The sequence below is a fragment of the Tetranychus urticae genome, chromosome 3 (assembly GCF_039701765.1).
Source record: "Tetranychus urticae isolate SD_2017Ah chromosome 3, NJAU_TeUrti_SD_1.0, whole genome shotgun sequence".
In the NCBI taxonomy this organism is placed as follows: Eukaryota; Metazoa; Arthropoda; class Arachnida; order Trombidiformes; family Tetranychidae; genus Tetranychus; species Tetranychus urticae.
Genome location: NC_142960.1, coordinates 21587657 through 21614853, shown reverse-complemented (window position 1 = coordinate 21614853; position 27197 = coordinate 21587657). Strand labels below are relative to the sequence as shown.

The 27197-nt window shown below is 33.9% G+C and overlaps 5 protein-coding genes and 1 long non-coding RNA gene across 10 annotated transcripts; 3 read left to right on the top strand and 3 right to left on the bottom strand.

The window, feature by feature from the left end:
- The first annotated feature begins 496 nt into the window (after window positions 1-496).
- GrlHz (Gustatory receptor-like Holozoa) lies at window positions 497-2743 on the top strand. The gene is made up of 2 exons (XM_015932301.3): window positions 497-1795; window positions 2187-2743. The coding sequence occupies exons 1-2, from the start codon at window positions 584-586 to the stop codon at window positions 2646-2648; spliced, it is 1674 nt and encodes a 557-aa protein (XP_015787787.1). The 5' UTR covers window positions 497-583; the 3' UTR covers window positions 2649-2743.
- Window positions 2744-2832: 89 nt separating this feature from the next.
- On the bottom strand, window positions 2833-13220 carry Ufd4 (ubiquitin fusion-degradation 4-like). The gene is made up of 7 exons (XM_015932300.3): window positions 12480-13220; window positions 12079-12313; window positions 6739-11215; window positions 6514-6597; window positions 3989-6346; window positions 3713-3863; window positions 2833-3465 (listed from the first exon to the last, which is right to left on the bottom strand). Exons 1-7 carry the CDS (start codon window positions 12617-12619, stop codon window positions 3183-3185), a joined length of 7728 nt encoding a protein of 2575 aa, XP_015787786.1. The 5' UTR covers window positions 12620-13220; the 3' UTR covers window positions 2833-3182.
- A 1045-nt stretch (window positions 13221-14265) lies between these two features.
- LOC107364807 (alkylglycerol monooxygenase-like) lies at window positions 14266-16302 on the top strand. Its single transcript, XM_015932243.3, has 2 exons — window positions 14266-14429; window positions 14517-16302. The coding sequence occupies exons 1-2, from the start codon at window positions 14266-14268 to the stop codon at window positions 14758-14760; spliced, it is 408 nt and encodes a 135-aa protein (XP_015787729.1). The 3' UTR covers window positions 14761-16302.
- On the bottom strand, window positions 15124-18079 carry LOC107364806 (uncharacterized). Of its 2 annotated transcripts, none has more exons than XM_025161385.2 (3): window positions 17710-18079; window positions 16812-17099; window positions 15124-16349 (listed from the first exon to the last, which is right to left on the bottom strand). In XM_025161385.2, exons 1-3 carry the CDS (start codon window positions 17807-17809, stop codon window positions 15919-15921), a joined length of 819 nt encoding a protein of 272 aa, XP_025017153.2. In that variant the 5' UTR covers window positions 17810-18079; the 3' UTR covers window positions 15124-15918. The 2 variants fall into 2 exon arrangements, with proteins under 2 accessions (XP_025017153.2, XP_015787727.2); XM_015932241.3 differs by having other exon boundaries at window positions 16812-17103; window positions 17801-18079.
- Window positions 18080-19501: 1422 nt separating this feature from the next.
- LOC107364804 (E3 ubiquitin-protein ligase MARCHF5-like) lies at window positions 19502-26556 on the top strand. 4 transcript variants are annotated; one of them, XM_015932239.3, is made up of 7 exons: window positions 19502-19832; window positions 20176-20731; window positions 20852-21097; window positions 24412-24569; window positions 24674-24882; window positions 25393-25886; window positions 26312-26556. In XM_015932239.3, exons 4-7 carry the CDS (start codon window positions 24439-24441, stop codon window positions 26480-26482), a joined length of 1005 nt encoding a protein of 334 aa, XP_015787725.1. In that variant the 5' UTR covers window positions 19502-19832; window positions 20176-20731; window positions 20852-21097; window positions 24412-24438; the 3' UTR covers window positions 26483-26556. The 4 variants fall into 4 exon arrangements, with proteins under 4 accessions (XP_015787725.1, XP_089124962.1, XP_025017150.1 ...); XM_089268836.1 differs by lacking the exons at window positions 19502-19832; window positions 20176-20731; window positions 20852-21097 and adding an exon at window positions 23246-23789 and having other exon boundaries at window positions 24431-24569; XM_025161382.2 differs by lacking the exons at window positions 19502-19832; window positions 20176-20731; window positions 20852-21097 and adding an exon at window positions 23246-23789.
- Window positions 21845-24103, bottom strand: LOC107364805 (uncharacterized). The gene is made up of 5 exons (XR_016199626.1): window positions 23968-24103; window positions 22747-23246; window positions 22386-22674; window positions 22200-22314; window positions 21845-22135 (listed from the first exon to the last, which is right to left on the bottom strand). It is a non-coding gene; the product is annotated as an uncharacterized LOC107364805 (long non-coding RNA).
- Window positions 26557-27197: the final 641 nt, after the last annotated feature.

Below are 27197 nucleotides of genomic sequence, written 5' to 3'. Positions count from 1 at the left end.
ATAAATTGAGTGATTATTGTTGCCATTGATGATTGATGCAGGCGTAATTTTATCCAGAAACAATATCATTGCCTTCAACAATAAGCATTACAAATAAATAGGTTTAAACAGCTGTAAGATGAAAATGGGAATTTAACTCGCAAAAACAAAACCGTTACAGTCTAAACACTCGATTGGTTGATATCTGTTAATTTAAAATCAAACTCTGAGTAATGGCGAGACAAAGAAACTAAAAAAGAAGAGCAAAAGCAAAGACAAGCAAAACCAAGACTTCATTTGCTTAAGTAACAACCTTTTTACCTTTGTTTTTAACAGAAAATTTTAGTGAAAAAATGTTCAATTTTAACATTTTAAATAATTACCAATGCAAAGATAGATTCAGATCAAAGATCTTTACTCTTTGGATCTAGATTAACGATAATCTGTGAAGATTAGCAACAAAAAATGATTACTTTGTGCACAATAAACTTGATTGTACCAAGGATCAGAGTGATTCCAGCTCTTTCAATTGACGCCATTTCAAACCAGTAACCAAAGGTTCCATCATTGAGTTCAAAATTCAACCATTAATTTTTAATTGAAAATGCCTTCAAAAAGTATGGCAACATCAATCAGTACTGACCATACAATGCTGGTAGTGAATCTGGAAAATTTCAACTTTGGTCAGGATAATTCCGTTTCAGCTGTTTTAGTATATTGTAAACACAAAGTGTTGTCACCTTATTTTCGTCTCACCTCTTTCCTTGGATGGCGACCATTATTGTCAACAGTTCCCCTCTCTTCGTCATCAAGTTCATCTCAACTGTCTTCCTTACAAACATCACCTGTTCATCAGCCATCACTCTCAACAGAACCCTCAACACCAACAAATGAAGCGCCTGTGTTTACAACATTTACATATTTTCTTAACCTTCTAATCAACTGGTTGATTAATTTAGTCAATTTTACTTATACTTTATTGATTCTGGTTCTCATATTTTCTGCTTACTTTCTTTCATATTGTACTTGCTATCGAGGTGATGGTTTACCTCATCTTTTACCTTTGATCTTGTCAAATAGTGATTCAAGCACCATCATTATAAATGAAAGTACCTCGCCAGATTCAAATTTTTTAACAAACAAGTCCGATGTAAGTGATTCCAATGGATCTGTTTATGATCCAAATATGCTTTCAACAACACCATTGCCCATTGAATTGATTAGCGACTCAAATACCTGCAACAATAAGTTAATATCTCACTTCGTCATTCCTGATTTACTTCATTTTGCTTCCTACCTTTACCTCTTGTACTTACTGCGTACACCTGAATGTGAACGTCTCGAGAATCTAATGGAAAGAGGATTTCTGCAATTATCTCAAACAGCTAATTGGTTCATTGAAAGTCGTCGTCTTATATCAACTTTACGTGTTTTCCTCCTTTTATCAGCAGTTTGGATCATATCGTCATGCATACTTCACATTGTCCATTTTAACATCACTCTAGTCAATTTCAATTGTCTACCCAGCTCATTGGGTGTCAATTTAAGAGCCGACCATTACTCAAACTGTTCGCATACTGATGCTACTCATTACCCATCAGATGTCTACAAAAGCGCACCGGACAGCTTCAATCAATATCATTTCCATGTAAATAATATTCATAGAGTTCTAGTCTATTTGACAGTCGCTTGCCTGACTGTTTTCGATATCATCTGTTCAGCTATCGTAACCAGCTATGCTGTCCATTGTCAGCTGAATATTTCATTCATCACCTCACTTTGCCAAGGAGTTAGAGAAAAAAGAATAACCTTTCAGGTATGGAAAACAAAATTCCTTATAAACCTGCAAGAGGCCAATCCATTATCTCAATAATAGCTATCAATTTACATTGACTAGGAAAAATATCATCAGATTATCAGAAAACAATCTGAATTTACATGAGTTAGACTGAAGATTCATCAACTGGTTGAATGTTGATCGCATGATCTTGCACACATTACCCGATATCAAGACTTCTAAATCAAAGAATGATAATGTTTATTATTAGATTAGTTTATTAATTGAGTTGCCAAATGTAAAGTCTCGCGGAAAATGAGTAATTTTTCATGCGCAATATTTAATTTGCCAGTCTTCATTAGCATAGATACAATTCTGGTTTTGATTAATTAATTTATTTATGCTTTTTATTTTTTCTATTTCATTACAGGAGTTTTATCAAAGGGCTGAAGAGGCAAGGAAATTTGTTGCTTATCTAAATAATAATCAAGCCGTTTGCGTCTCTTTGGTTTCAATTGTTTTTATTTGTAAAATTTGTCTTTACACATTCCTGTTATTCACCAGAATCAATAATCTGTCAAGTTATTCATTGCTTATTATCTCGGCAATTCTTTGGATTGCTATCTTGTTGGTTCCAATGATTCAAGCTGTCCGGTTAACTCAATCTTGTAGAATCTTAAGAAGTCTTGGCCATGAATTGAAAGCTCGTCCCTTTGGATATCAGCATACAGATGAATCAGAATTGAATTCACTACTTCAATACACCTCATCACTTAGTATGGTGGCTAAATTGTTCAATTTACCAATCAAATCATCTTCCATCGTATTAATTTTTTCATTAATAATCATTGGTGTACCTCTTTTGGGTCAAATCAATGTTATCTCCCTTTAATTTGTTTTGTACAACCCATTGTACAATTGTATTTAATATGTTTAACCTAATTATAGTTATCCTTGAGATTTTATTAAATTTTTTAAGCTTTTCAATTGTTTTTACGTTTTTATTTTGATAATCAATCAATTATTATCGTTGAACATTGAAAACTCGTGTTTACAATAAAAGTAAAACTTGAATATTTGTTTTCTGGTTGATAATAACTTTATTTTTTTCGTTGAATTTGAGAATCAGAGAAATTATTAATTTCTTTTTTGGTCAATTTTAGGAGTTCTTTATAACGTAAATTATGAATCCACAATCAATCAGGTTTAATTACCTCTCACATTATGTGTTTGTTTATTTCAATGAAATATTTTAAATCGCGACAATACTTTTTTTTCAAATTACCATCAATTTTTACGAGCTATACAACTTAATTAATCTGTATTTTGTTTAAGCTTTCCAACATAAACTTTTTTTTGTATTTTATATAAATAAACTTTTGCTTTAGTATTTTTTTAGTATTTTTTGTTAAATCAAATTTGTAAATCAATTCAAATGGAATCCTTTCTCTTTTGTTGCTGCTAATAATCGCTCTCTCATAATTTCCTCACTTGAATAGTCAGGCATTTTAAGATAATGAGCGCAGGTATTGACAGAAGGATAGCTGCCATCAGTGGCATCCACCTTACGAACAACAGTTAATCGAGGATGAAGATTAGCTAGTCCACCGGGTGGTAAGGATGAGCATCCAGTAGCGAATTGAAGGAAAGCTTTTCTCTCGTTTCCAGTCATGGCCAATAAAACAGAGACAAACCGTTGGAATCCAAGACTAAAGTAGAATCATTAAGTGCATCAACAACAGATCGCAATCAGATAATTGATAATCGCAGAGGCAATTCCAAGAGTGGAGGTAAAAGGATAAAAATAGAAAAAAAATGGAAGAAACATGAGAATAAGTTAGTAATCAGGAGAAAAAAAAGAGGAAAAGTAGATTTACAAGAAACAAACAAATACGTTTCAAAAAATGCTAAACTAAGCAAGTTAGCTTGTTTTTAGCCTGAAAAGCGTCAACTCACCTTTCTCTTGAGTAACCCAATTTCGGTTCAGTATAAGCAAGTATATCTTCTCGAGTCCAAGATGGAGCTTGTTCACCACATAACATGAGGCGAACTTCATCAGATGTAAATGATCCCAATTTAGACATTGGAAAAACCTTGTTGAATCCATCTATAAATATAAATAAAACAATACAAGATAATTTAGTAACGGAAAATGATAATAATGAAAGATAGAAGGGTAGATGAGAAAAGAGGCCATATTTGGTGCGACCTAAATAAAGTCTGTAAACATACCTTTAAAAGCTTCCATTTGTTTTTTAATACCAGAATGAAGGCAAAAGTCTAACATTGATTCATAATATTCCTCAACATTGTCAATTGTAACTTCTTCAAACTCTCCATTTGGTTTAAGGTCAACAGCTGAGAAGCCATACACTTGTGATGGTGGTAAATATTGGAATGTTAGGTCCAATTCATCTAGTCTGATTGGTATTTGTGCTTGATTCATTGGTAGAGATAAGTTTCTTATTTGATTTTGTCTATCTTCAATAGATAAAGATTTGTCTGAGAGTATCTTTTGTTTCATCATGGACAGCTCATGAAGTTGTTGCAAGAATGCTGCTTGATGAGGATTGATGGAGGCAAAATCTTTCTCATTGAGAACCCTGGACATCCATGAGTGACCTCGTCGCTCAAATTTTTCTCTCTTAAGACGGACTTGACGAGATATTTCTTCTCTCTCAGAGAGAAGAAGATCATCTTCAGATAAAGGTGATGAGAGGCAACTATTGAAATTTGAATGTACCATATTTACAGCTTCACCTTCATCCTCGATAACTTTGGTTTCGGCAGTGTTACTGCTACAAATTAATTTTAGGAAAGATGTGGACAGTGGCAAATCGACCAGTCTATTGTCTTGGAGGGCTTTTGCACAGAAAATTCCAAAGAAATGGAAATACTCGAGAACTTTTGTAAGTTTAGGATGATTTTGGGGATAGGGTGCAGGGAATAAACCACTTGATGAATGTATGTAAAATCCAGGTGGCTTTGTTAGACCTTCTTCTTTATCAGCATTAGAATCTTTCATGTTGGTAACAAGTTCGTCATCACATAACCACATGCCTAAATCACGACGTTGAAGTTCAGCTGCTACAAGTGCATAGAACTCCAATGTTGGTCCAAGGCCGGTACCTTCTTCATCTTTAAATTCAACTTCTAATATGCTTTTACGGTCTGAATGGATTTTCATTACTTCCATGGCCCAGGATAATAGATCCTCATTACGAGGTACTTTAACCCTTTCATGGCGTAATCGACCAATCCTAAACTCGTGAATATCTTCACGTCTTGGTGATGGACCTCGAGAACGATCAAGAGCTTGATCACGTTGATTTTGTAGCCAGACAATGGATCGAGATGTACCAAATGCAGTACAATTGAAGTAAATTTTACGAGTCTCAAAGGGAAACAACATGGGATAAGAGTAGGTAAGATTGTCACACCAATCAGGCTGGGATCCAGAGCCTAAAACAAGTGGATCTTGAATTTGTTGAACTAATTTATTTGTTATCTTTTTACTAATAAACTCTTCATTGGGTATACTAAATCCAACAGATGAGGACGAAATTATGTCACCATAAAGTTTGTCATTGTCCTTTGAATCTCTTGAAATACAATGTAACAAATGAAGAAGCTGAAGAACACTGTCAACTGAAGATCCAAGGCTGTTATCAGGATTTATTTTTACGGGACTAGTTACACTGATTCTATTATGATTATTGGTGAGAACCATTTTGATAGATGCGTTTTGGATCTTAAGTTGCTCGTTCATTTCGTGTGGACCAGCTTCACGGTAGGTTAATACATAGGTTGGTTCCCAAACTCTTCGTAGTTTCTCTTGTCTTGAGCCTCCCACTGAAGCTTGGTTTAACAATTGCACAGCTGAAAATATTGTCCAATTTGGATTGACCAAGTCAATCTCAAGTTCACCAGAGCCATTCAGGTTAGGCCCTCGGATGGACAATAAAACTTTGGGTTCAGGATTGGTTATTTTAATACCATCATTGTTTGATGTTGATGCTCCAGGAGTAGGTATATCTAGATCAATTATTTGACTAATATTGATGCGACCAGGTCGAGGATCAAATGCAGGAATCAAAGCACTAAACTGTCTTTTAAGAACATATTCGTCATCCCAATTTCTTCTTTTCGGTGATCTAAATTCAAAGGTTTCCTCTTCCATAAGTTCTTCATATTCATCATAATCATTTTCATTGTCTTCATTTTCATCTTCAGGGTCCGGAAGTTCTTCTTCATCTTCTAAATCAGCAAGCAACGTGGTTGCCTGACACGTCTCTAAATAATCTTGTTCACTTTCACTCGATGTTGATGTTAGACTCATTGTAAGCCCATGATGGCCCAAGCCTGATGAATGATGAATTTGTGAAGCTGAATGACTTTGGTTACTGTTACTACCAACAGCATTTCCGCCAGAGCTGTTGCTACCTCCAGCAGCCCCATGAGCAGCAGAGTGTGATGAAGCTGCAGCTATGGGAGCATTAATTGAGTGGCTTGATGTAAGGGTTGTGGATGTGAGAGACGTGGGTGAAGTGAGGCTTGGATAACTTTGAGCTGTGCTCAAAAGACCGCGGGCTAAAGAAAGAATAAAGAAAAGAATTTAGTATCTATCTGATAATAACAAATAACTGAATTCAATAATAACGAGAAAAGCGTGGGCGAGCCTAGCTGATTCGAGCTAACTCGAAACAATGAAAAATATAAGTAAAAAACAAACGAGGTTTGGTAACAAGGACATTTACCTTGAAGTAAATTTGTACAGGCATCATCGGGAGATGGTGAATCTGCGCTGTTGGAGATTTCCTCGAGAAGATCATTAAAAATTTCTATGTTATGAGAAACAGAAAAAGAGATAAAGAAAAAGGAATTTTAAAATGTGATAGAAAAAGAAAAGGGGTTAAGAAAATAGTGCAATGATTCTTAATGAGAGTAAGATTTGTTGATAAATGAAGGAAAAAATTTCTCACCAGGAAAATTGGACGATAAAGCCAATCTAACGAGGCTGCAGACATTATTGGAATTACTTGAGAGCAATGAATTATTTGTATTTGTTGCGGCAGCAGAAGCTGATGAAGATGATGATGATGAGGTTGATGAGGTGGTACTGTTCCCTCGACGTCTTGCTACCGCAGAGAAGCTTTCCAAAAGGTTGACAGTTGAGTCATTTACATTTGAATTGATTGACAGATTAGGCACTGAGACACTCATAGTACTAGGATAATTGTTGGATCGAGCATTGGTAGTTTGTTGTTCAGTTATCTTATTTGATGATATAGAAGATGTTCCAGCTGCATTACAAGACCTTTGATCTTCCATAGATGGAGTGGGTGAAGTGGGTCGTTCACTTTCCGCAATTGATTCTTCAGTTTCCTCCTGGGTTGGCGAAAGTCCCACGCTGAATATGGTGTCATTACTCTGCTCTGCTAGTGCTGTGTCCGCCCTTGCTCGTGTTAATACACTTTCAGCAACGGCTTGGGCAGCTTTCTTAACAACAAGACTATCCACTGAGGCTGCTTGTTCTGTACATGAAACGGTCATTTTATTAACATTTGAGGACGGTTCAACCAAGCTTGAAGTAGAACTACTTTTACGACTAGTTAAAACAGAAGCTGATACACTTCCTCGCGCTGAATGAGTGTTAGTAGTAGATGTTTCAGCTATTCGAGAACCTCTAGAAATACCGGGAATACCAAGAACTGATGCCATACTGACAGGAGTTGTTGGTGGATGATTGGAAGAGAAAAGACAACCTGATGTTGAGGCCATGGCCATAGAGAGATTCCTTTTTGAGAGCTCTGGGTCATTAGAGGGTGCCAATTTTATGTCATATTTACCTTCAGCACCAACCCGATATGAATTAGATCCCCCACTGTCCCAGGCAACATCTATCCAACCATTATGGATGTCACCAGTAATGGTTCCCTCTCCTGGAGGGTTACCATCTTGATCTCTCCATTTCCAATCAGGTCCACGGACAACACGTGCATCAATGATCATGTATCTTAATTGTTGTCTAATTTGACGTCTTTGTTTTCGCAAGTTAGCTTCAGCTTCCTTAGCAGCTTTACCTAAATCATCACAAACTCCAGTGACAGTTCCATAGATTTCAAAACCAGATATAGATAGATAATGGGTTTGCCCACTTGCATTTTTACCAGTTTGTTGTAATCTAATGTGCCGCCAACCTTGTTTTTCATCTGATGGTGGATTGAGAGGCCATGAGGCAGTTGAACCAGGCTCATTGAGACAACAATCATCTACGTGAGTGTATAAAGTTGTCCAATTGATACCATCCTTTGATGCTTGAAGCAACCAATTTCTTGGGGCAGATCTTCCATACCCTCTGGCGTGTCTGAGTGTATAACAGGACGGTATTAGCCACAAGCCAAGGTCAATTGCAAACCAAGCTCGCTTATCATCATTTGTATGACAATTTAGGGCCGTTGTATCTCGACTTAAAATATCTTCAAGTCGACCAAAGGGTAAACTTCGACCTTCTGAAGAAGTAACCACTAGAAGACCGACTGATGCAGGGTTAACCCAATCTGAAGTAGTTTTACCATTAGTTCCAACCCAATAGATAACTCCATTTTCATCAAAATCTCTTTGGTGAGTAAATTTGAGGCCATTTTTACACTCTTTTAATCTTTTAACAAATGCAAAAGTTGACCTGTCATAATCATACCATTGCTTAGCTACCATTTTTAAGAGGTATTTTTCCAACTGATTAACAGTTGTTAATGGTTCACATTTAAGGCATCGTCCAGTACGATCTATTAAAGAGGTTTCCCCTGAAGCTCTCTCCAACCGGAATCTCAAACGTTTTGTTAAAATTTGCAGGCCGTAACCTGAACCAGGTGAATCATAAATATACACAGGAAGTTTTTCTATCGACTCTAAAACAGCTATTAATTTTTTAATGAGAGCAACAGCAAGTTCTTCGTCACTCAATTGTTTTTTGAATATTTCCAACCTATCTTTCACATATTTTTCAGATGACCTCCATGTTGATTTTGATTGATCTTTTGCTAATAGTTTAAGCAAAGCTTGAATTAATCCGCTGGTATGAAATTCATACGATGAAATTGCTCTTTCTTCACACAATAATTCAGCTAAATCACTTAGAGCAGAGCTCAAAATATTTTCCCAATCTCGTGAATCTCTATTAAGAAATGTTTGTTTTTCACAAGCTCTTTCAATTTGAGCCACAATCTTTGCCAATTTAGCAACAGTACTGCGTGGTGTTTGTTGTGCACTTTTAAAGTAAGTTTCATACACTTCCTTGGCCTGATCTTTCACTTTTTGTTTCATTGCTTCAATTTTAGATCTTTGCTTTTTGCCTTTACGATTTGTCCAACCAGAAACAAATTCAGGGCCCAAACTTGTTTCAGCGATGAAAGAATGTTTAGTTCCTTTGTTTGATTCAAAAATGAAACCATTCAAATCTTCTTTCAAGATAGTAGATTGTTGATCACCATCAGCGTTGTGGATTATCAGTTCTCCCTCTTTGCGACACATTAATGACCAATTACCAACAATCACATGAGAAGATGAGGGTGACGACAGAATACTTTGACTTGCTATATTGCTCCTTACTTGACTTCGGGCTTTTTGCAGTTTTTCTAAAAATTCTCCTTTACTTTCTGATGAATCGGTTCCCCCTTCAGGTGAGCCACTTGAATACATGGTAGCAAGTTTGCCGTCTAAAATGAACCTAAACCAGCCATTGCTCCCATTTGATAACTCAAGAGCTGCAGAATCAGACCACAAGTATAAACATTCCCGACCTCGAACTAAGCTCCAATCTTTCCAATGGTAAGGGCGACCAGGTAAAATATCTTTAGCGTCATCTACACAGCTTTCTTCATCTTCTTCACTATCTTTCAATTTTTGTACATTTGGTTCAAATGATATCATTTTATCTTGATTACAGTTGAGACCCGCAAGCGTTTGCACTTTAGTAAATACTCCTAATCTGGCAAAATGTTCTAAAAATATGTCAGATCCTTTGGCCATTAAATCTTGAATCATTTGTAGAACAAGTAAATAACCTTCATCATCATCTTCACTATCCAGCACATTCGAGATCACTTCAACAAGCATTGGAGGTAATGTAGGAAACTTTTCATTAAGCCGAACAATTTGCTCTGTTTGAATATAATGAACCATCTTTTTGACTAAATTCAAACTAGATTTACGAACAGCCCTAACCATTGTTGATTGGAATGTTTGACAAAATACAGGTAGAAGACGTTCTAAATAAATTGGTGCCATTTCTGGATCACCTTTAGGTTCACATCCTGAGGTGGAACAACAATCTTTGCCACTATCACATTTACTAGTTGTACCAACGGGACACATCCACTCTCCAGGAGATTGAAGGACTGCTGTAACTTCACGATGACCCTCATCATTACGTTCACGAGCTTTATCTAAAGGTGTTTTACCATCTTCATCCCTTAAATCAGGGTTGGCTCCATGACGGAGCAAAACTTTGACAACTCCAGGTCGACCGAAACAAGCGGCATAGTGGAGTGAAGAAGAGCGTTGACCCTTATTTACATCAGCTCCTCTTTCACACAAAAACTCTACCATTTGTTGCGTACCAAAGGCTGAAGCCCAATTAAGCAGAGTTTGGCCGACGTCATCCATAAAGTTGACCTCAATATTACCAGAGTCAATAGAGTCTATAAGGGCATCAGTGTCTTTACTTCTGATGCAATCTATAAGCTGACGATGCGTTCTTTCTCCGGCACTGTCCAATCTGCGAAAATTTAGACGTGATGGAGCTGAAGACACTGTTGATTTCGGGAGTGCATTTCTGCCTTCAAAAATAAGTACAAGGAGTAAATCAACCAGCCTCATTGTATCTAGGACACATCTTTCATCACCTTGCAAGGATGATTCAATTGCTGCAGTTAAATTGGATCGCAGAAGGTTTGATGTAATTGAAGGTGATCCACGACATAAAGTGGATAATAAACTAATCACAGTTGATATTGTTTGTGATGACTTGCTCTCACTAGCTCCGGATGCATTTAAAGTTTGTCCAGTAGCAAGTAAAGATGTATTTAAATGACTGATATCATTAACAGAAGATAATTTTATCAAAAGTTGGTCAACTAGACCATGCTCAGCTAATGGTGCTGGATCAATTCCTCGACGAGTATATCTGTCTGCTAAAGAAGCAAAACATCTAAGAGCACCATCAGCAACATGGCTGTCTTCATGTTTCAATAAATTTGACAAAGATCTGACGCAAGATTGTAGTGAAGCATCTTGTGGTTCCATTTTGCCACAAAGACGTGAAACAACTGCCATAGCAGAGTGAAGTGTATCTTCATGTACGAGTGATCCATTGTCTCGGATAAATGTAAGAACTGCATTCAGGCCACCAGCTTCAAATACAGCTCCAGCTTCACGGGTGCAGATTAACTCTAAAACCTGATAAGAAAGAAGTAAAGTAAAAAAAATTAAAGATAAATGAGTGTGAATATTATTTTAAATGTCAATGAAAATATTCAAGTGTCACGGAAAATATTCGAGCCAAGAAATTACGTTAAAGATCGTTTTCCCTACTCTTTCTCATTTATCTCAAACATATTCTTTCACTCATCTTTCGCCAAGGTTTTCAACATGAAAACTATTAGAGACTCTAAGAGAAAATGAGAATAAATATTTAAGCCTATGCAAGATAAAAAGAAGCCAAATTTTATTCAAGAGCGTCCAGAATAGTTCCAAAAATACGCTCAGCTCTTGAGGGGATTCCAATTGTCATTCATGACGTATAAGTCAAAAAGGGAATAAAGAGCAAATCGGGGATAGTAAAAGAAGGGAGAGAAAACTATGATGATGGCATAATACAGGGTGGAAATTGAGTCGCTGATGGGGGAAACTGTTCTTTTGCTGCGCACTGAATCGTTTTTGATTTGTTTATCTTTTTGTGCACGTAAAATCCCTTAACGCAACTCAAAATCAACCTTTGATACAGGAAATCTTAAAATCAACATGTAGACGATAAAAACTAGACTATCACACATAAATACAGAGACAGATAGAAAGTAATGGAGAGAGGAAAAAAAGGTAAGAAAACAAGGCAAAGGAGTGCGTGATTGAGCCTGATTAAGAAAGAGGGGAAAAGGATAGAGAGAGAGAGAGAAACAGCATTTGCTGAAGTGAAAATTCATGAAGAGTGAGATAGTTAAGATTTTTATATAGAGGGAGAGAAGAAAGGAACAAGGCTGATGAGGAGATGAAGAAAGAGAAAGAAATAAACAAACATAGAATCTGGTTTCAAAGATTCTTACTTTTATACATTGTTCTGCTAAGTCTTTACTGGTTCGAGAATTAACATCGGATACAGTAAGTCGATTGCAAATTGCCTTAACAGTACCATCGACGGCAACAATTCTTCTTGTACATTCAGCTGAAACATCAAGGTAATATGTGATTGCTCTTGCTGTAACTTCAAGTATATTATCTGGAGCACATTCATCCAAGAAAATGTGACACAATGCTGGTAAAAAGGTTCTCGGAGGGCAGCTAAATGGAAAAGAAGAGAAGAGAAAAAAAGCGTTAGAGTAATACAAGGAAAAATAGGGTATGAATAATTGTACACAAGAGTAAGAAAATGAGGAGTAATGGAGTATTAAAATAAACAAAAATGGTTATAAAAGGCAAGATTTTAGAATGGAACAAAAAAGGTTACCTTTCAAAGCATCGGTCAACATTATCCGACATTAATAGAAGCATACATAACTGCTCCAAGGCAATTAGTTGCATTTCTCGTTCGTCTCCTTGCCCCATCGATAGCCATTCTAGCAATGTTTCTGGATCAACTTCTCCCATAATTAAATTTCAACTAATTTACTAAATACACAGAAATTTAAACGGAATAGGTAAGGGAAGTAGAACAGAGAGAAAAGGATAGATAGAGAGAAAGAAGAAGAGAGCAAGAGAAAGAGAGAGAGGAAGAATGATTGGAGACAAAAAATAGAGAAATGATGAGAGAAGGCAAGAAAAAAGAAGATACAGAGAAAGGAAAAAGGGGAAAGGAAGGAGAGAAAAAGAAGACGAAGAAAAACGAAAAATTACACCAAATGAAGAGAGTTAATTAATTAATGATAAATCAAAATAAAAAATAAAAATGGATCACAAGAGTTAGAGTCAGTCATCATGTTGTTACAGATTACACCAACAAAACTGTGCTGATCGAGAGACTCTGCTGGTGCATGTACAGGGTATACACAAACAAAAGCTTGTAAAGGCAGGATTGAGATTAAGAAGCTATTAAAGTTGGATGCGCATCAAGATACAGCAAACAATTCAACAATCAGGATCACTTTAAATCAAATGAATCTTTGCGCATCAAGGCAACAGCTTTTTCCCCAAAAACACTTCAACTAACCGCACACTCTGTATAAAGACGACATTACCTTTACGTAAATGAAACAACTGAGAATTAAAAACACACAAAAATCCAGTAAAAAGAACTACTCTGCCATCTATTGAATCAATAACAAACTAATCGGGTTAACTCAATATTTATGGGTTAAAATAATAGGTTAAGTCAGATGATTTTTTGTTTCGATACATTTCTGATCATAAAAATGAACTTATTAGATTATTTCCTTGATTGCAAGTCTACCTTAATTAAACAAATCGATTGCAACTAAAGAGTTTAAAGTCAATTTGAATTAATAATAAACTTGGTCAATTTAAGTAATTTTTTAATCATAGATGGCTCTAATTTTAGGTTAATTTTAAGTTGAAAATATTTCAAGCTGAAAATATGAGTGAATTTTTGATGTCATATTTAACAATTTGAGTTTATTGTTGCCATTACTGTTGACATGTTGGAAATGGTTTTGACTTTTTGTTCATTTCATTTCCGTACATAATTAGGCTAATATGATTATGCTCATTGGTTAATGAACAATGATGTGAAGTAGTTTAACTTTATGATTCACTTGTGCAAGCCTGATCATGTATATTCGCGATTATAATGTAATTGGATACTGATTGACTCTACTACAAATAGTGAATAATTTGAAAAAAGGCAACCTTTTCAGTGTGAAATAAATTTCAGTTGATCAGAATACTTATCTGGTAGGCTTTAAGATTACATGATTAAATGTAATTTAGAAAGGTAATTGCACTATGAACAAATGATGAAAATTGATGTTATTTTTACAACATTCATCATCTTCTCACAGATAACTTGCTTAATCTGAATTGGATATCTTGCAAGTAAAAATAAATCAATCGTCAGTTGTAACACTATTTGACCTCTTTACAGTTGACATTTAAATCCAATGTTAATTTTCAATTGCAATGCATAAACATTTGAAGTGTTACATTCTCTGTCTTCATTTGTTTAGTTGAAAAGATGATCAGAATACTATTACAGACTTATCTGGTAGGCTTTAAGATTACATGATTAAATGTAATTTAGAAAGGTAATTGCACTATGAACAAATCAAAGAGTAATATTGATGATTGAAATCAAAGATTTATGTTATGCTCATTTTGGTCTTTGTCTATTGTTTTATAACGAGCTTAACCTTCGAAAACATAGTTTGACTCAATTCACAGTCATTTGTGGCATTGTTTCCCTTCTTACATCAATAACCACGGTTGGATTCTTACTGGAAGGAAGGTTAGTATTTGATATAAAAAATGAGTGTTTATCTTAAAAAGCATTAATTTATTCAAACGATCATTTTATTTTTTTACTTTTCCTCAGGTGGTTCGCTTGTTTCCCGGAATTAGTTCGATGTTTAGCTTTCCTTGCCGCTGAACGTTATCTTCTGCCAATTGCTGCTCCACTTGCTCATTTCGGTGTATATCGAGAAATGGTCTTAACTGGTATTAGGACCGCTTTCATGGCATCCGCTATGCTTTGGGCAATTGTTTCCATTCATGTAATCTCCAAGAGATTCCTTTACAAAAGAATCAAATCGATTACCAAATTTATCAAATTGCAATAAAACCAATGAGCGGATAACGAGAAACGATCAATCGAGCAAAATCAAATTGAAATCATTGAAATTTGTACAAGAAATGCAAAGATTTACGTTTACTTGGAATGCGTCATTTTTGTGTTTGCTAAATTGTAGCAAAATGATAAAGAGAATTGCGAACTCTCTATTGATTTTCAATGTGTAAATTTTGTAATATCACTTTGTTTTAATTCATATTCTTGTCGTTGGTTTCTTGCTGATTAATTGTTGTAGATATGTTTACTTTGACTATCACTTACAAAGTAATTTAAATTGAAACCAAATTGTCAACGAGTTTCCTATTAAAAAGCCAACGACGTTTGTCAATGTTGTTTAACATCAAGTTGCATCTTTTACAGAGTAAAGGCTTTGTTTGCCTTCGTTTATTAAATTGTTGGTAGAAATTCTGAGAAAATTGAGAAACATTCTCCTCTTTTTTGCTTTTACAAGAAAAAAGTCAATTTTAAAAATGAATTATAAAATTAAAATTGGTAACAAAGATTATTTTGTGACGCTGAAACAATGAAAGGAAATATTCTTCGATTCAAATTGAATTGGCATTTTCCTCATTTTGTTTTGAATCTTGTTTTTGTTGTGTTGGTGTAAATTTATGCAAGTCCTTTGACACTGGAAAAAAGATTCTGGAATAGACTTTGAATAGAAGAACGATTTATTCATTACGTTTGGGTTTCGTCTTTGTCTTTACTAGAACAGTTAATGTTTGTTTTGTTGTAATCAGCTTTTGTATTGGGCGTCTAGTGAAAGTCAAATGTGTGTTTTTAGGTGTTAAAACTTTGAAAATCAATATCCTTGAGATGTACTCATTAGCAGATGATGAGCCATATTTTTTAATGAAACATCACTTTTAACACGATGATGATGGAAACAATGATGATTTGCAAGAGAGTTGTGACTAGAATACTTCTCATCATTTCAATATTCCAAGGTTCATCATTGATACTCTAGTGTTGATATCATTATCGAGGATTAAACCAATAATCCTTTTCTGGTTAAAGTAATTTAGGTAGAGAAGAGAAATGTTTTACTCTTTTCCTTATGACGAGATTTTTTTGAAGCAGATAACAGCATGAGAACACATCTTGATCCATTATTTTACATGGTTTTATTCAAATAAATGGCCAGTTTTTATTTTAAAGAATCATCAGCCAAATCTGTGTCATTACTCAATATTGGCGAAGTCTGAGTTCTTTTACAAGCTTCATCATACGATGGTGGAGGCTCATCAAAACTACTCAACTCATAGGACTGGCGTGTTGAGTTATCATCATTTCGCAATGAAATTCGAGCATCATTTTCTCCATCTGTAATTGCACCGTTTGAAGTATTAGTTGTATCTGAATTACTAAATCCCGTCTCTGATAATCTCAATCGAATACTTGATTCTTGGTATAGTGATGATTCTGTATTTGCGTTATCATAGCAAACACAATGGTACATGAAGGCTAAGCAACAAGGTATGCTGATGAGTAAGGCAATTAAAATCAGGACGACCCAAAGAGCCGCTGATGACAGCATTGTGAAAAATGCACCAAAAGATGATCTTTGTTGAAATGAGGCTTTTGAATGATGAGCATGGCGCAAACATGAAAAGAAAGGAAACAAGGAAAATTAAATTAATAAATAAGCTTAAATAAATGATGATTAGTAAAATGATCAACTGGTTCAATCAACCTTTCAAGAGTACAATTACTTTTATCAATTCTTTTCCTTAATTCATATCAATATTCGCTCTATTGATAACTCAGCTTGTTACATAACATGAAAACTGAAAGGGAATAATGAAAGGTCAAACAATATATGGAAAATTTAAACAATACTGCTGAATTGTAAGCTGGAAATTTTGATTGTTTGCAAACAAGTTTCAAATGTACCGGTTGATCTATCCTCTAAAACAGGTATTTTGTTGATCAATTCAATAGGAAATGGAAAATTAACAGCTTCACAACTCTATCACTCTTTCATGATTGAACCAGTATGCATAAGGTTAGTTGAGAGATATTGAAGAAAATTTTACTCACCATGAATGCACTTCATAATGTATGGATCATACGTGAAATTAGATTTACAATTACACTGATTGGAATCACAGATAGAATTGGTGTCCGAAAATATGCATTCTCCGTCGGATGAACACTTATCACCATGAGATTTGTTACGTTTACATTGATGTGGACCAACAACTACAGGAGTCTCAGGTCTACATTGACAAATCTTGTTATCATCACAGTATATATGTAAATTAGGAGGCCAACATATTCCCAATAAATTACACGGTTGACCAATATGAGCCAAACTTGAAGGAACATCTAACTTAACGAGAAACAAAATGTGATGACTAAATAGAAGAGCCATTTTGATGAACACTAACACATGATCAACTTGAACAAGATTAACTTTGATTTTACACGGAAAAAAAGACTTGTTTCAATAATCTCCTTTCATTTGCAAAAAATGCACCTGTTTAAAACATTCACGGTCTAAATTGATAAAAACAAGTTCTATTAGATTTCTCAAGTCATATGTCAAAGATTGAAAATAACTGTAGATCTCTAACCCAAGGATAACTAAATATACAGGTAAATGTCGATAAACTATTGAACAAAACTTCGATAAACCTTCAAGCGATGAAATTAGTAAGCTAAATTTGCTAAAGTTTATTACAAAAGCTTTTACAAGCTTAATTTACTAGAAATCAAAATACTTTTTTGACAAAATAGACCAACTCTTGGTTCTATCATTTTGTCATCTTGAAAAAAACTAGAATTCATAAACTCTTTTCTATTCAAAATAATTTATTCAACGGAAAAATCAAAAAATATCTTGTCAAGCTACTTAAAACCAGAAAGAATTAAGTGAACAGTTTTGATTGGCAACAGACAATGAATAAATAAGAAACAACTTAATATTATATTTTACCTGTTAATAATAATGTTAAGATGATAGGTAGTTGAAGGAGCAGATTCTGACACAATTGGTAGAAACTGAGATTAAAATAAAGTGAACTTACCTTAACCATTGTATAACAAAAATTTATCAAATTTAAAAAAATGGGAGCCAATAAAAGTAGATCAATAAAGTATTTGGATGAATTAAAAACAAGAAAGCTAATTTTCAAACATTAATCAATCGTGTCACAGTTGAAGCTTGGTTGAATTGCTCGATACATTCTGGACAATCAAACAGATATTTACAGGAAAAATATTAAACATGGGAATTAGAATAACTAGTTAAACTGAAGAAAAGTATGGACGATTAAGTGTTTAAAGCTCGATGCAACTATTGTATCATAGTGAATTGAATAATACCAAAGCTTTCATCAGTTTTCTGTAACTGTGTTTCAGTTTACTGTGGCTCCCTCAATAGAAAGCGCTTTTTTTGAATTTCATAATTTTATTCAACATTTTAGTTGCACGATCAAGATTTTTGATTATACAATCAAATCAAAAAAATAAACAAACTACAGTTTTCTTTTTCCTTTCATCAAGATACAGCAAACAATTCAACAATCAGGATCACTTTAAATCAAATGAATCTTTGCGCATCAAGGCAACAGCTTTTTCCCCAAAAACACTTCAACTAACCTTTTCAGTGTGAAATAAATTTCAGTTGATCAGAATACTATTAAAGACTTATCTGGTAGGCTTTAAGATTACATGATTAAATGTAATTTAGAAAGGTAATTGCACTATGAACAAATGATGAAAATTGATGTTATTTTTACAACATTCATCATCTTCTCACAGATAACTTGCTTAATCTGAATTGGATATCTTGCAAGTAAAAATAAATCAATCGTCAGTTGTAACACTATTTGACCTCTTTACAGTTGACATTTAAATCCAATGTTAATTTTCAATTGCAATGCATAAACATTTGAAATGTTACATTCTCTGTATTTGTTTAGTTGAAAAGGCTTGATCAATTGATTCCATCTTGTTTCATAGTTTAACGTAAACTGGCTTAAATATAATCACAAAGTCATTTATCAGAAGAAAAGTGCAATAACCAGAATAAATGCGAAGTAAACAAAGAGATTATTTCTTGGCAATTAACTCAAACTAATGGTAAATTAATCAGATTTACAGTCATAGAAACCACATTTTCAATGACTAACAGTTTATAGAAGCTAGATTTACCAAATTCGGGTATTTGTCACATTTGTGTTTCAGTTCATTACGAGTTAACACAATATTTATGACTATTTCGGTATAAGTTCAAGTTAATGTGTTGATATCTTTTTTAGGAAATCAGGATGTTCACATGATACGGTGCACATGTAAAAATATGAGCTCGTGATAATCAGCTGTACTTCATATCCTTTAATCAATTATGAGTCTACAATGGGTGTTTGAGTGGAGAGTCAAGTGATTTTAGTTACAATTTTCAAACCTTTGTAATCCTTGAATTTCATTTAAAGTCAGAAGCCAGACACTTATCGAAATTACCCAAAAATCCGATAAAAAAGTGCAATGGTTAGTAAAGCTTAAGTTATTAAAATTTTCTGGTAAGGTCTAGTGAAGACCGGCAGTTAACCAGACCATTTTGAACCCAATTTACCAAGAAACTGGAAATTTTGTTTTAATAAATCGGTAATTCATGAAAAAAATGTAACACAAATACATTCAAAACTGGCGGCGAAGCCTTACCAGGGGGAGCTTAAGTGTCTCCATAGCTACCTAGACGGAAACGGATAGGCAGCTGCTGTTGTTGAATAACCGTTGGTAAACAGCTCAATATCAAACCAAACGATCTCTGCAATTCTACATTGTCTCCTTCTCTCTGTCTTTTTATCTTTTTTGTCTCTCTTTTACAATTTTCTTTGTCACTTTGATAAAACCACATTGTCTCTTGTATACTGTTGTCTACCAAATGATTGTTCAACATATTCATTTCAATCACTTTCGTCAGCTAATCGTCAGTTGAAAAATATAAACATCATCTTGTTTCATTAATGTTTATAAGGATTGTTAACTTGATTCGGGCTTCATTCTGTTACCCATAATCTTGTGAATTTGCCAAACCTTAACATTTCTTCAACCGTAAGTATTTATTAATTTACTATTTTCTCTCTGAATTTGCTTCAATCTACATCCAATTGCCATAGTATTATTTTTAGAAATAGCTTCAATTCATTGGTTTTCACCATTAAAACGATCCCGCTAGAACCGTTGTTTTTTTCCTAACCCAAGAATGATTACAATGCTTCTTCACCCTACCTTTCTCAATGCCAAATCTAATTTCTGTGCCAATTATTGACTTATCATTAATTGTTACATAACCAATTTATTTATGATTGTTTAATCGGTTTAATGTCTATTTATTGACGATCCAATGACTTATCTCAATTTTCTTTTTCTCTTATCTTTCTTTTATTGTAAACAGATTGTGATCCAGAAGGTGTTTCCATTATAGACAACCTAAAATTGTTGTTTACTCGTCTATCGGTGTATTTGGTCCTCTTTCGGATGTCAGATCGGATCAAAAAGCTAGCAAACGCTTAAGGAGTTTCACTGTTAACACCAACATTAAGAGTAACAGTTATCATTTAGTCATCACCAACAGAAAGGCAACACCATAAATTATAATCTCTTTTCCTCGTCAGTCTTTACTTTCTTCTGACAGTCTATCTGCAATCATCACCAACCACTCAAATACTCAAACCTCACCAAGCTGTTTTTTGTAAAGATGATCTGAAACTGAAATATCATTAACGCTATTATCATTCACATTTAAAGGCGGTTTGAATCTTTCACAGCAATCACAATCAACATCTCCACTCTCAGCATCATCATTATCACCAACACTCGTTTACTTTCCTTATATTTGTCTCTCACTCTCACTCACTCACTTTGTACTAATATTTCATCGGAAATCAAACTGTGTTTCTCCTCGTAATTGTATTGTTTAAATCAATACTGTCCAAGTAACCTAAAGAAAGGTAAATGACGTGTTTACAAAATTCTGTTACCATTGTAATTTAAACCAAGTATCTCTTAATCAAACATCATTCTTTCTATTTTTCTCCATTTCACGGTTACACATTTTCAATTTACCACAGATTTAATTGCCAAATCCACCATTAAAACTCGCACCAAGTCAATTGATCATTAAACTTCAAGCATCAAGTACTACCTTGCCCTTGACTACTGACTACCACTTCTCTACCTCAAGATACACAACAAGTACACTTCCACCGATTTCCCTCTCATTGTTACTGGGATCTCTTCTTTGTCCAATGATGATAAAAATGTTCAACTCATTCATACTCCATTTATATACATCATTTAGGCCTCAGTCTGTGTAGGTAAGCACCATTTTTGTTTCTCATTTACATGATTAGAAACCAAAATATTAGTACAACAGAAACAGCCATGATTTCCATTGCTTGTACCTTTTTATCGATCCATCAATGTTTTGATCATACTGAATAACAAGCTTCATCACTTACGATGTTGTTGATGATTATGATGATGATTTTTAGTGGTCACTGAGAAAAAAGAAAAAAAAATAGATTGAAAGTAACCATGAGAAATAATTGAATTAATCATTTTAAATACCGATGTTTAGTCGTAAACATCTCTATTACTTTTAATAATCACTCAAATGCATCTGAGCATCTTGCATATCATTTCTTGTCCTAAACAATTGAAGTAATGGAGAGAATTAGAAAGAGTTGAATCTAACTTTGTAATCTAACAACGATTCTCGAGTTGAATTCATTTATTTCCATTCAATTAAATTAAGAGTTTTGAGTCTGAGTTTTTTTTCATATATTTAACATTGTAGTATTAATCTGGAAATTGTTTCACCATTAAAATTTCCATCTTGATACAATTCAATATCATAATTGATATTACACAGTCGGTTAAGCTGTAAATACACAGACCAGTAATTTAAACTAAATTTTGAGATGGTCCCTCTGAGTAGGCGTAGTTTATCTTGTTTACATTTAGCCAGGAAAATTAATTAATCTTGTTTTGTAAAATCCTTAATCATCATAAAATCAACTGTAAACAATTGAATATTTAAAATTGAGTTATTCAGTGATACATTCATTTAGATAGATTATTTTATTTAAAATGTTACACACGAAAGATTCTACGATAAAAATTTAAACCAACAAATGATTGGTGACGTACAGTCTTTTCACGTACGGGGTGTTAAGAAAGTTCGTGTGTGCGGAAAAAATATTTCCCTTGCGCATTAAACATTTTTTGATGTTATGGTTAGGAAGCTGCTATGATGTTTCTTAAAAAAGGTTATTAGGAATGGCTCCGCCAAATATTTGCATCCAAGAAATTGGTGTTTTCCAACGATTTTGAGGCTTTGCGCTGGTAATAGGCTGTAACATAAAAACATAATCAATTAATTAACCCGGAACTTTAGAATGAATAATTTCAATTTACCTCTTTAACTTTGATAATCTTATTCGCGGTTTCTAATATCTCCATAGCTTCAGGAATATTATCACCTTCAGAGCAAAAAATTACCAATAAAAGTCCTGGTATATTCTCTTTTTGCCTGTGAATTAAAATAAATTGAGTTTAGTTCAGAGTCGGTGGAGCTCAAAATCAGTTAAATTCAGTAATTACCAATATTGATATAATGTTTTAGTAAGGCCACCGCCGACTATAGCAGAAATGCTCAGCTCTTCATCATTTTCAGATTCTTTTAATTCTGTAACCTTCAACTGGTCAGATAAAATAGTAGGACTATTTTCTTTAAGTGTATTAGTAGAAATATATCGAATAGGCTTAGATTCTTTGTCAAAAATTTGAGGTGAAAGATACTGAGGGAAGCTTGATGATGAACAAATGGCCTATTTAAATTTTTTTCCCCAATCCATTTAGACAACTCTTCGACGAATTGTTTACTTCGTTCCTATCGTGAAAAAAAGAGAAAAAATAAAATTAAAAAATGAAAAATGTAATCTCCAAAACTTCCAACTCTTACTTTATATGGCGGGGCTCTTAATTGGAGGATGACCAATTCGTGATCTACAGACTCTTAAACTGTTGAAAAAACGGATAATAACCATTAATTATATTCAGAAAATTTGCAAGGCTGGAATTTATGATAGCTCATACCTTCACAAGTAGTCATGATAGGACTATCGTCATCAAATTGATAAGCATTAGGACCAGAAACGCTTTTATGTGCTGTTGAAAATATGCGCCCAACTAATTTCACTTTTCTTTCCCAAATCAATGTTGTAACATATAGGTCAACAGCTAATTGTCCAACATTACCAACTGATACAGCAGGCGGAAAGATAAAAATATAGCGTTAGTTTGTCATATCGCAGATGAATCTGAAAAATGATGAGCCAATACGAACCATCAAAAGTGTGCATTCTTGCCATTGGCAGCCTCTATCACTGAGTTGGTTGAAAAATTGAATATCTTTCATCTCGGTGGACACAATTATCTCCCACAGATGATTTATCTAAAGAACTGAAGAGAAAGAATATTTAAGAATTAGTTGATGCTAGTGGAAAAAGTACTCATAAAATCTAATTAATCTAATCTTTCGATCATTAATATATTAAAACGCCAATTGATTAAAAATTGTTAAAACATTGAAATTTTAGTAAGATAGTAAATTTTAAATGACAATCATAATTTCAAGGCTTCTCGGGTAAGCTTAAGATCCTCTCAACTTTTTCCTTCAACGATTATTCAGAAATTTTTCCTCCATAAATGAGTAGTCAATCTTTAAGGCGGTTAAATCAATTCAAAATCCCCAGTTAGACGCGAATCATAATCTGTCGATTGTAATTTTTTCATTTCAATACGTTTTTGGCTGCTGTCATCATCAGTTTTTTATACATCACCAATAGTCGGTAGTACAGCTGTATGGCTGGTATGGAATACATTTCGAAGGAATTGTCAACTATAAACATCTGAATCCGTCCTTACCATCATAAAGCCTATGGTCAAACACCAATAATCCCTTTGAAGCCGTTCAGCACTTCAATAAATAACCGTTCAGCACCGGTAAGTGAGATTATAGGCTCATTTTGTTTGTCATTCACTTGGAAACAGACTGTAAACATATGATTCCAAAACCGTTTATAGTAAGAGCAAAATTTAACAAAAAGCAACCAGATTGTTTTAACAGTTTTTTAGTCAATTAACAGTCATTATTTTAATTAATTAGTAATTGTCTACTCACCGAAGTGTTATTATTGGTAGAGATGGATAATTTTTCCGTAGAAGTGGTTCTGTGGCTGAATATTGCGATTAAAAGAAAGAGAGAGAGGAGTGAAAGAAACACATACAAGGCTTGCTTTTGTCCAAGGGAAAGTGGGATCTGTTACTCAAGTAATAATCAAGGTTGGAATGACTGGTTTTACAATTCATATCCAATTTCATTATTAATTTCATTTCATTTGTTTTCAAATCATTTTGTATACACATCTTTTTATCTCATCTCCCTTCTTTAGGGAATAGGTATGTGAATTATTATTTTTTTTTTAATTTTTCTATATTTTTCCAGTAGCTTTTCATTGGTATTTTCTTTCATGAACCGATAGATGAAAATGCTGTAACAACTGATTTTCCTTTTAAAAGCTACCTGTATTCTTATCATTAATGTGATTATTTTCCTCATTTTCAGGTGATTTTTGCATCAACAGTTTGACCGATGTCGACCGAAGCATCTATAAATCTCCCTGAGGACAATTCTGCAACCTCTGAAACTCGGATTGAGTTGAGCTCAGAAGTATCCACGCCAACCTCATCTACAACCCTTCAAGCTCTTTCAGAGAGAGAAATGTAAGTTCCATTGTTTCATAACTGTCCGCATCACAAGTAGTTGGATGTTAATCCATATGTTTACTCAAATACGCATTAAAATTATTTTTCTGTTTTTCTTTCAGTAAACAATGTTGGGTATGTCTCCAGACTGAGGATGAAAAAGGTGCTGATAATGATTGGGTCCGACCATGCCGGTGTAGAGGTTCCTCAAAATATGTACACCAGTCTTGTATTCAAATGTGGATTGACGAAAAAAAGAAATTCAATTCAAATGCTAAAGTAGTTTGTCCTCAGTGCCAAACTGAGTATATCTTAATTTTTCCTCCTTTCAGTGAGTACAATTTCTCAATCTATCAACATCGCGTTACCATTAGATGGTGATCACAAATAATTATTTATCACAATGTTCAAGATTGTATTGTTTTGTTATTTAAAAAGTAGCCTTGCTCATTAGCATTGAACAATCTATCAACTTGAATGTCCATTGAAGGTTTCATTAATAAGAAGATGAGAGGAAATTATACACAGAGAGAAAGCTTTAGGCAATTATCCTTCAATCTAAACTTTTTCAAGACATAATTTCTACCTGGATTGTTAATTAATTGCCCACAATTTAATTTCTAAAAGTTGATTTCATAGTTATTGCTATTTTACTAGAGATGACTATTCTCACCAATAACTCAATAACTAGATATAGTTGCGTTACTATTTCACCTATTTGAACTCTTGCATCAGATTTCTCAGTCAGCGTTCTATTTCCATAAAATAAACATGATGTAATTTTTCAATATGTTTTCTCTTGACACTCGAATTAATTCGTAACTGTTTTTGTCTATTTCAGGTGGGTTTGTTTTAATTTTGGAACGTTATGATGGATTTTTGCTACATGCAGCTCCATATGCTTTTGGTACCATGTTACTTGGTTCCGTATACTGGGTTGCCTTATCATACGGGGCTATTACCGTTCTGCAGGTCATGGGGCTCCAAGAAGGAAAAACAACATTAGAACAAGCAGACCCTTTCACGTTATTAGCTTTTTTGCCAAGCATACCTTTATTTTTGGTGTTAGGTCGTTTCATTAGCTGGCAAGATCAAGTTCTTAAGATTTGGCGTAGACATCATCGCCACATTCCTTTTCTTAGTCGTATTTTGGGCTCACCACCTCCTGGAACAGTTGTAAGAGCTGAACGTATGCTTAACCATCGTGATCTTTTCTCTCACCCTTTATATTGGTACCGACAAGTTAGTGGAGCTTTACTCCTTCCTACTGTTTCCTCTTTCATTGGTAAATATTTATTCCCCGGAATTGCATCAAATTTACAGCGCACAATGCTCGTAAGTGTCATTTCCAGTTATGAATTGAGGTATACAATCACAGAAATCGGTTTGAGCTGAAGAGACTAAATCAATTCATGCTTTTGTTTTGAAAATTAACCTTTCATTGTAAAAATCTTCAGATAATCTTTTCTGACTAAGGGTAAGAGGCTCTAGAAAGTGAAAAGGTGGTTTTATCAATTTGAATTGATGGTATTGACACTCATTCATCTTCTTCAAAATTAATTGGAAATCAGTCAATGCTCTTCTCTATGGTTAGAGACTTTTGTAACATCCCCAGCTTATTCTGGTGAAACCAATCCTTTAACGGTACAATCTATTATGAATTGTATTTTGAAAATGCTTTTCTGTGATTTTATCCTCATTATTAAGTTTTGTGTGTAATATCGTTCTAATTTGAAACTAAAATTTTCTCTTTATTTCAGGGTGGCTTAACCTTCGTAGTCGCCAAGGGACTTCTCAAAATTTATCTACGACAACAGAGATACATCCAACAATCTAATCGAAGTATCCTCGATTATTTTGAAAACTCTTCTTCGGCAACAATAATCAACAACTCAACCCAAACTGAAGTCAATGATGATAATTTGTATTGAGGAAAAATTTTGCGCGATTTTGTAAATTTCTGAAAATAAAGGAAAATAAATCAATCTATCTTCCTTCACAAGCTCATCTATTGTAAACAATCAATCCTCCTTTTTTGCTTTTACAAGAAAAAAGTCAATTTTAAAAATGAATTATAAAATTAAAATTGGTAACAAAGATTATTTTGTGACGCTGAAACAATGAAAGGAAATATTCTTTGATTCAAACTATGTTATTATTGAATTGAAATTATGTTAATTGATTAATTGAACAAATTATTGAAATTACATGTTTTTCAAGGTAAAAGGAAAGGTACATAAATTGTATAAACTAATGAACAATAAATTGAAATTGGTTTGCTGGTTAAGTAGGGAAAATGTAACCAAAAATGGTTAAGAAAAAAATTTGGGTTCAACTCTTTTCTCTCTTTCTCTCTTCATGTCTTCTCCTCCTATTGGAGACTTTCAAACGATTGAATCAGAAGGTAAAGAGAAGAAGAAAAGAAAGTAAAGAAAGAAAGGAACAAATTTTGTATCTAAGGTTAAATCGATAAAAGGCCTTTACTTTCTTTTTTTTTCTCCCAGAACCAGGACAAATTCAGAGGAACTTTATCAACAACAGAATAAAAGGTTTTCCAGATTCATATTACCTATTTTTTATATACATTACACTTTCACTCCCTTTTATTCTGGGCTCACCTTTCCTATCTTTTTATTTATTTATTTT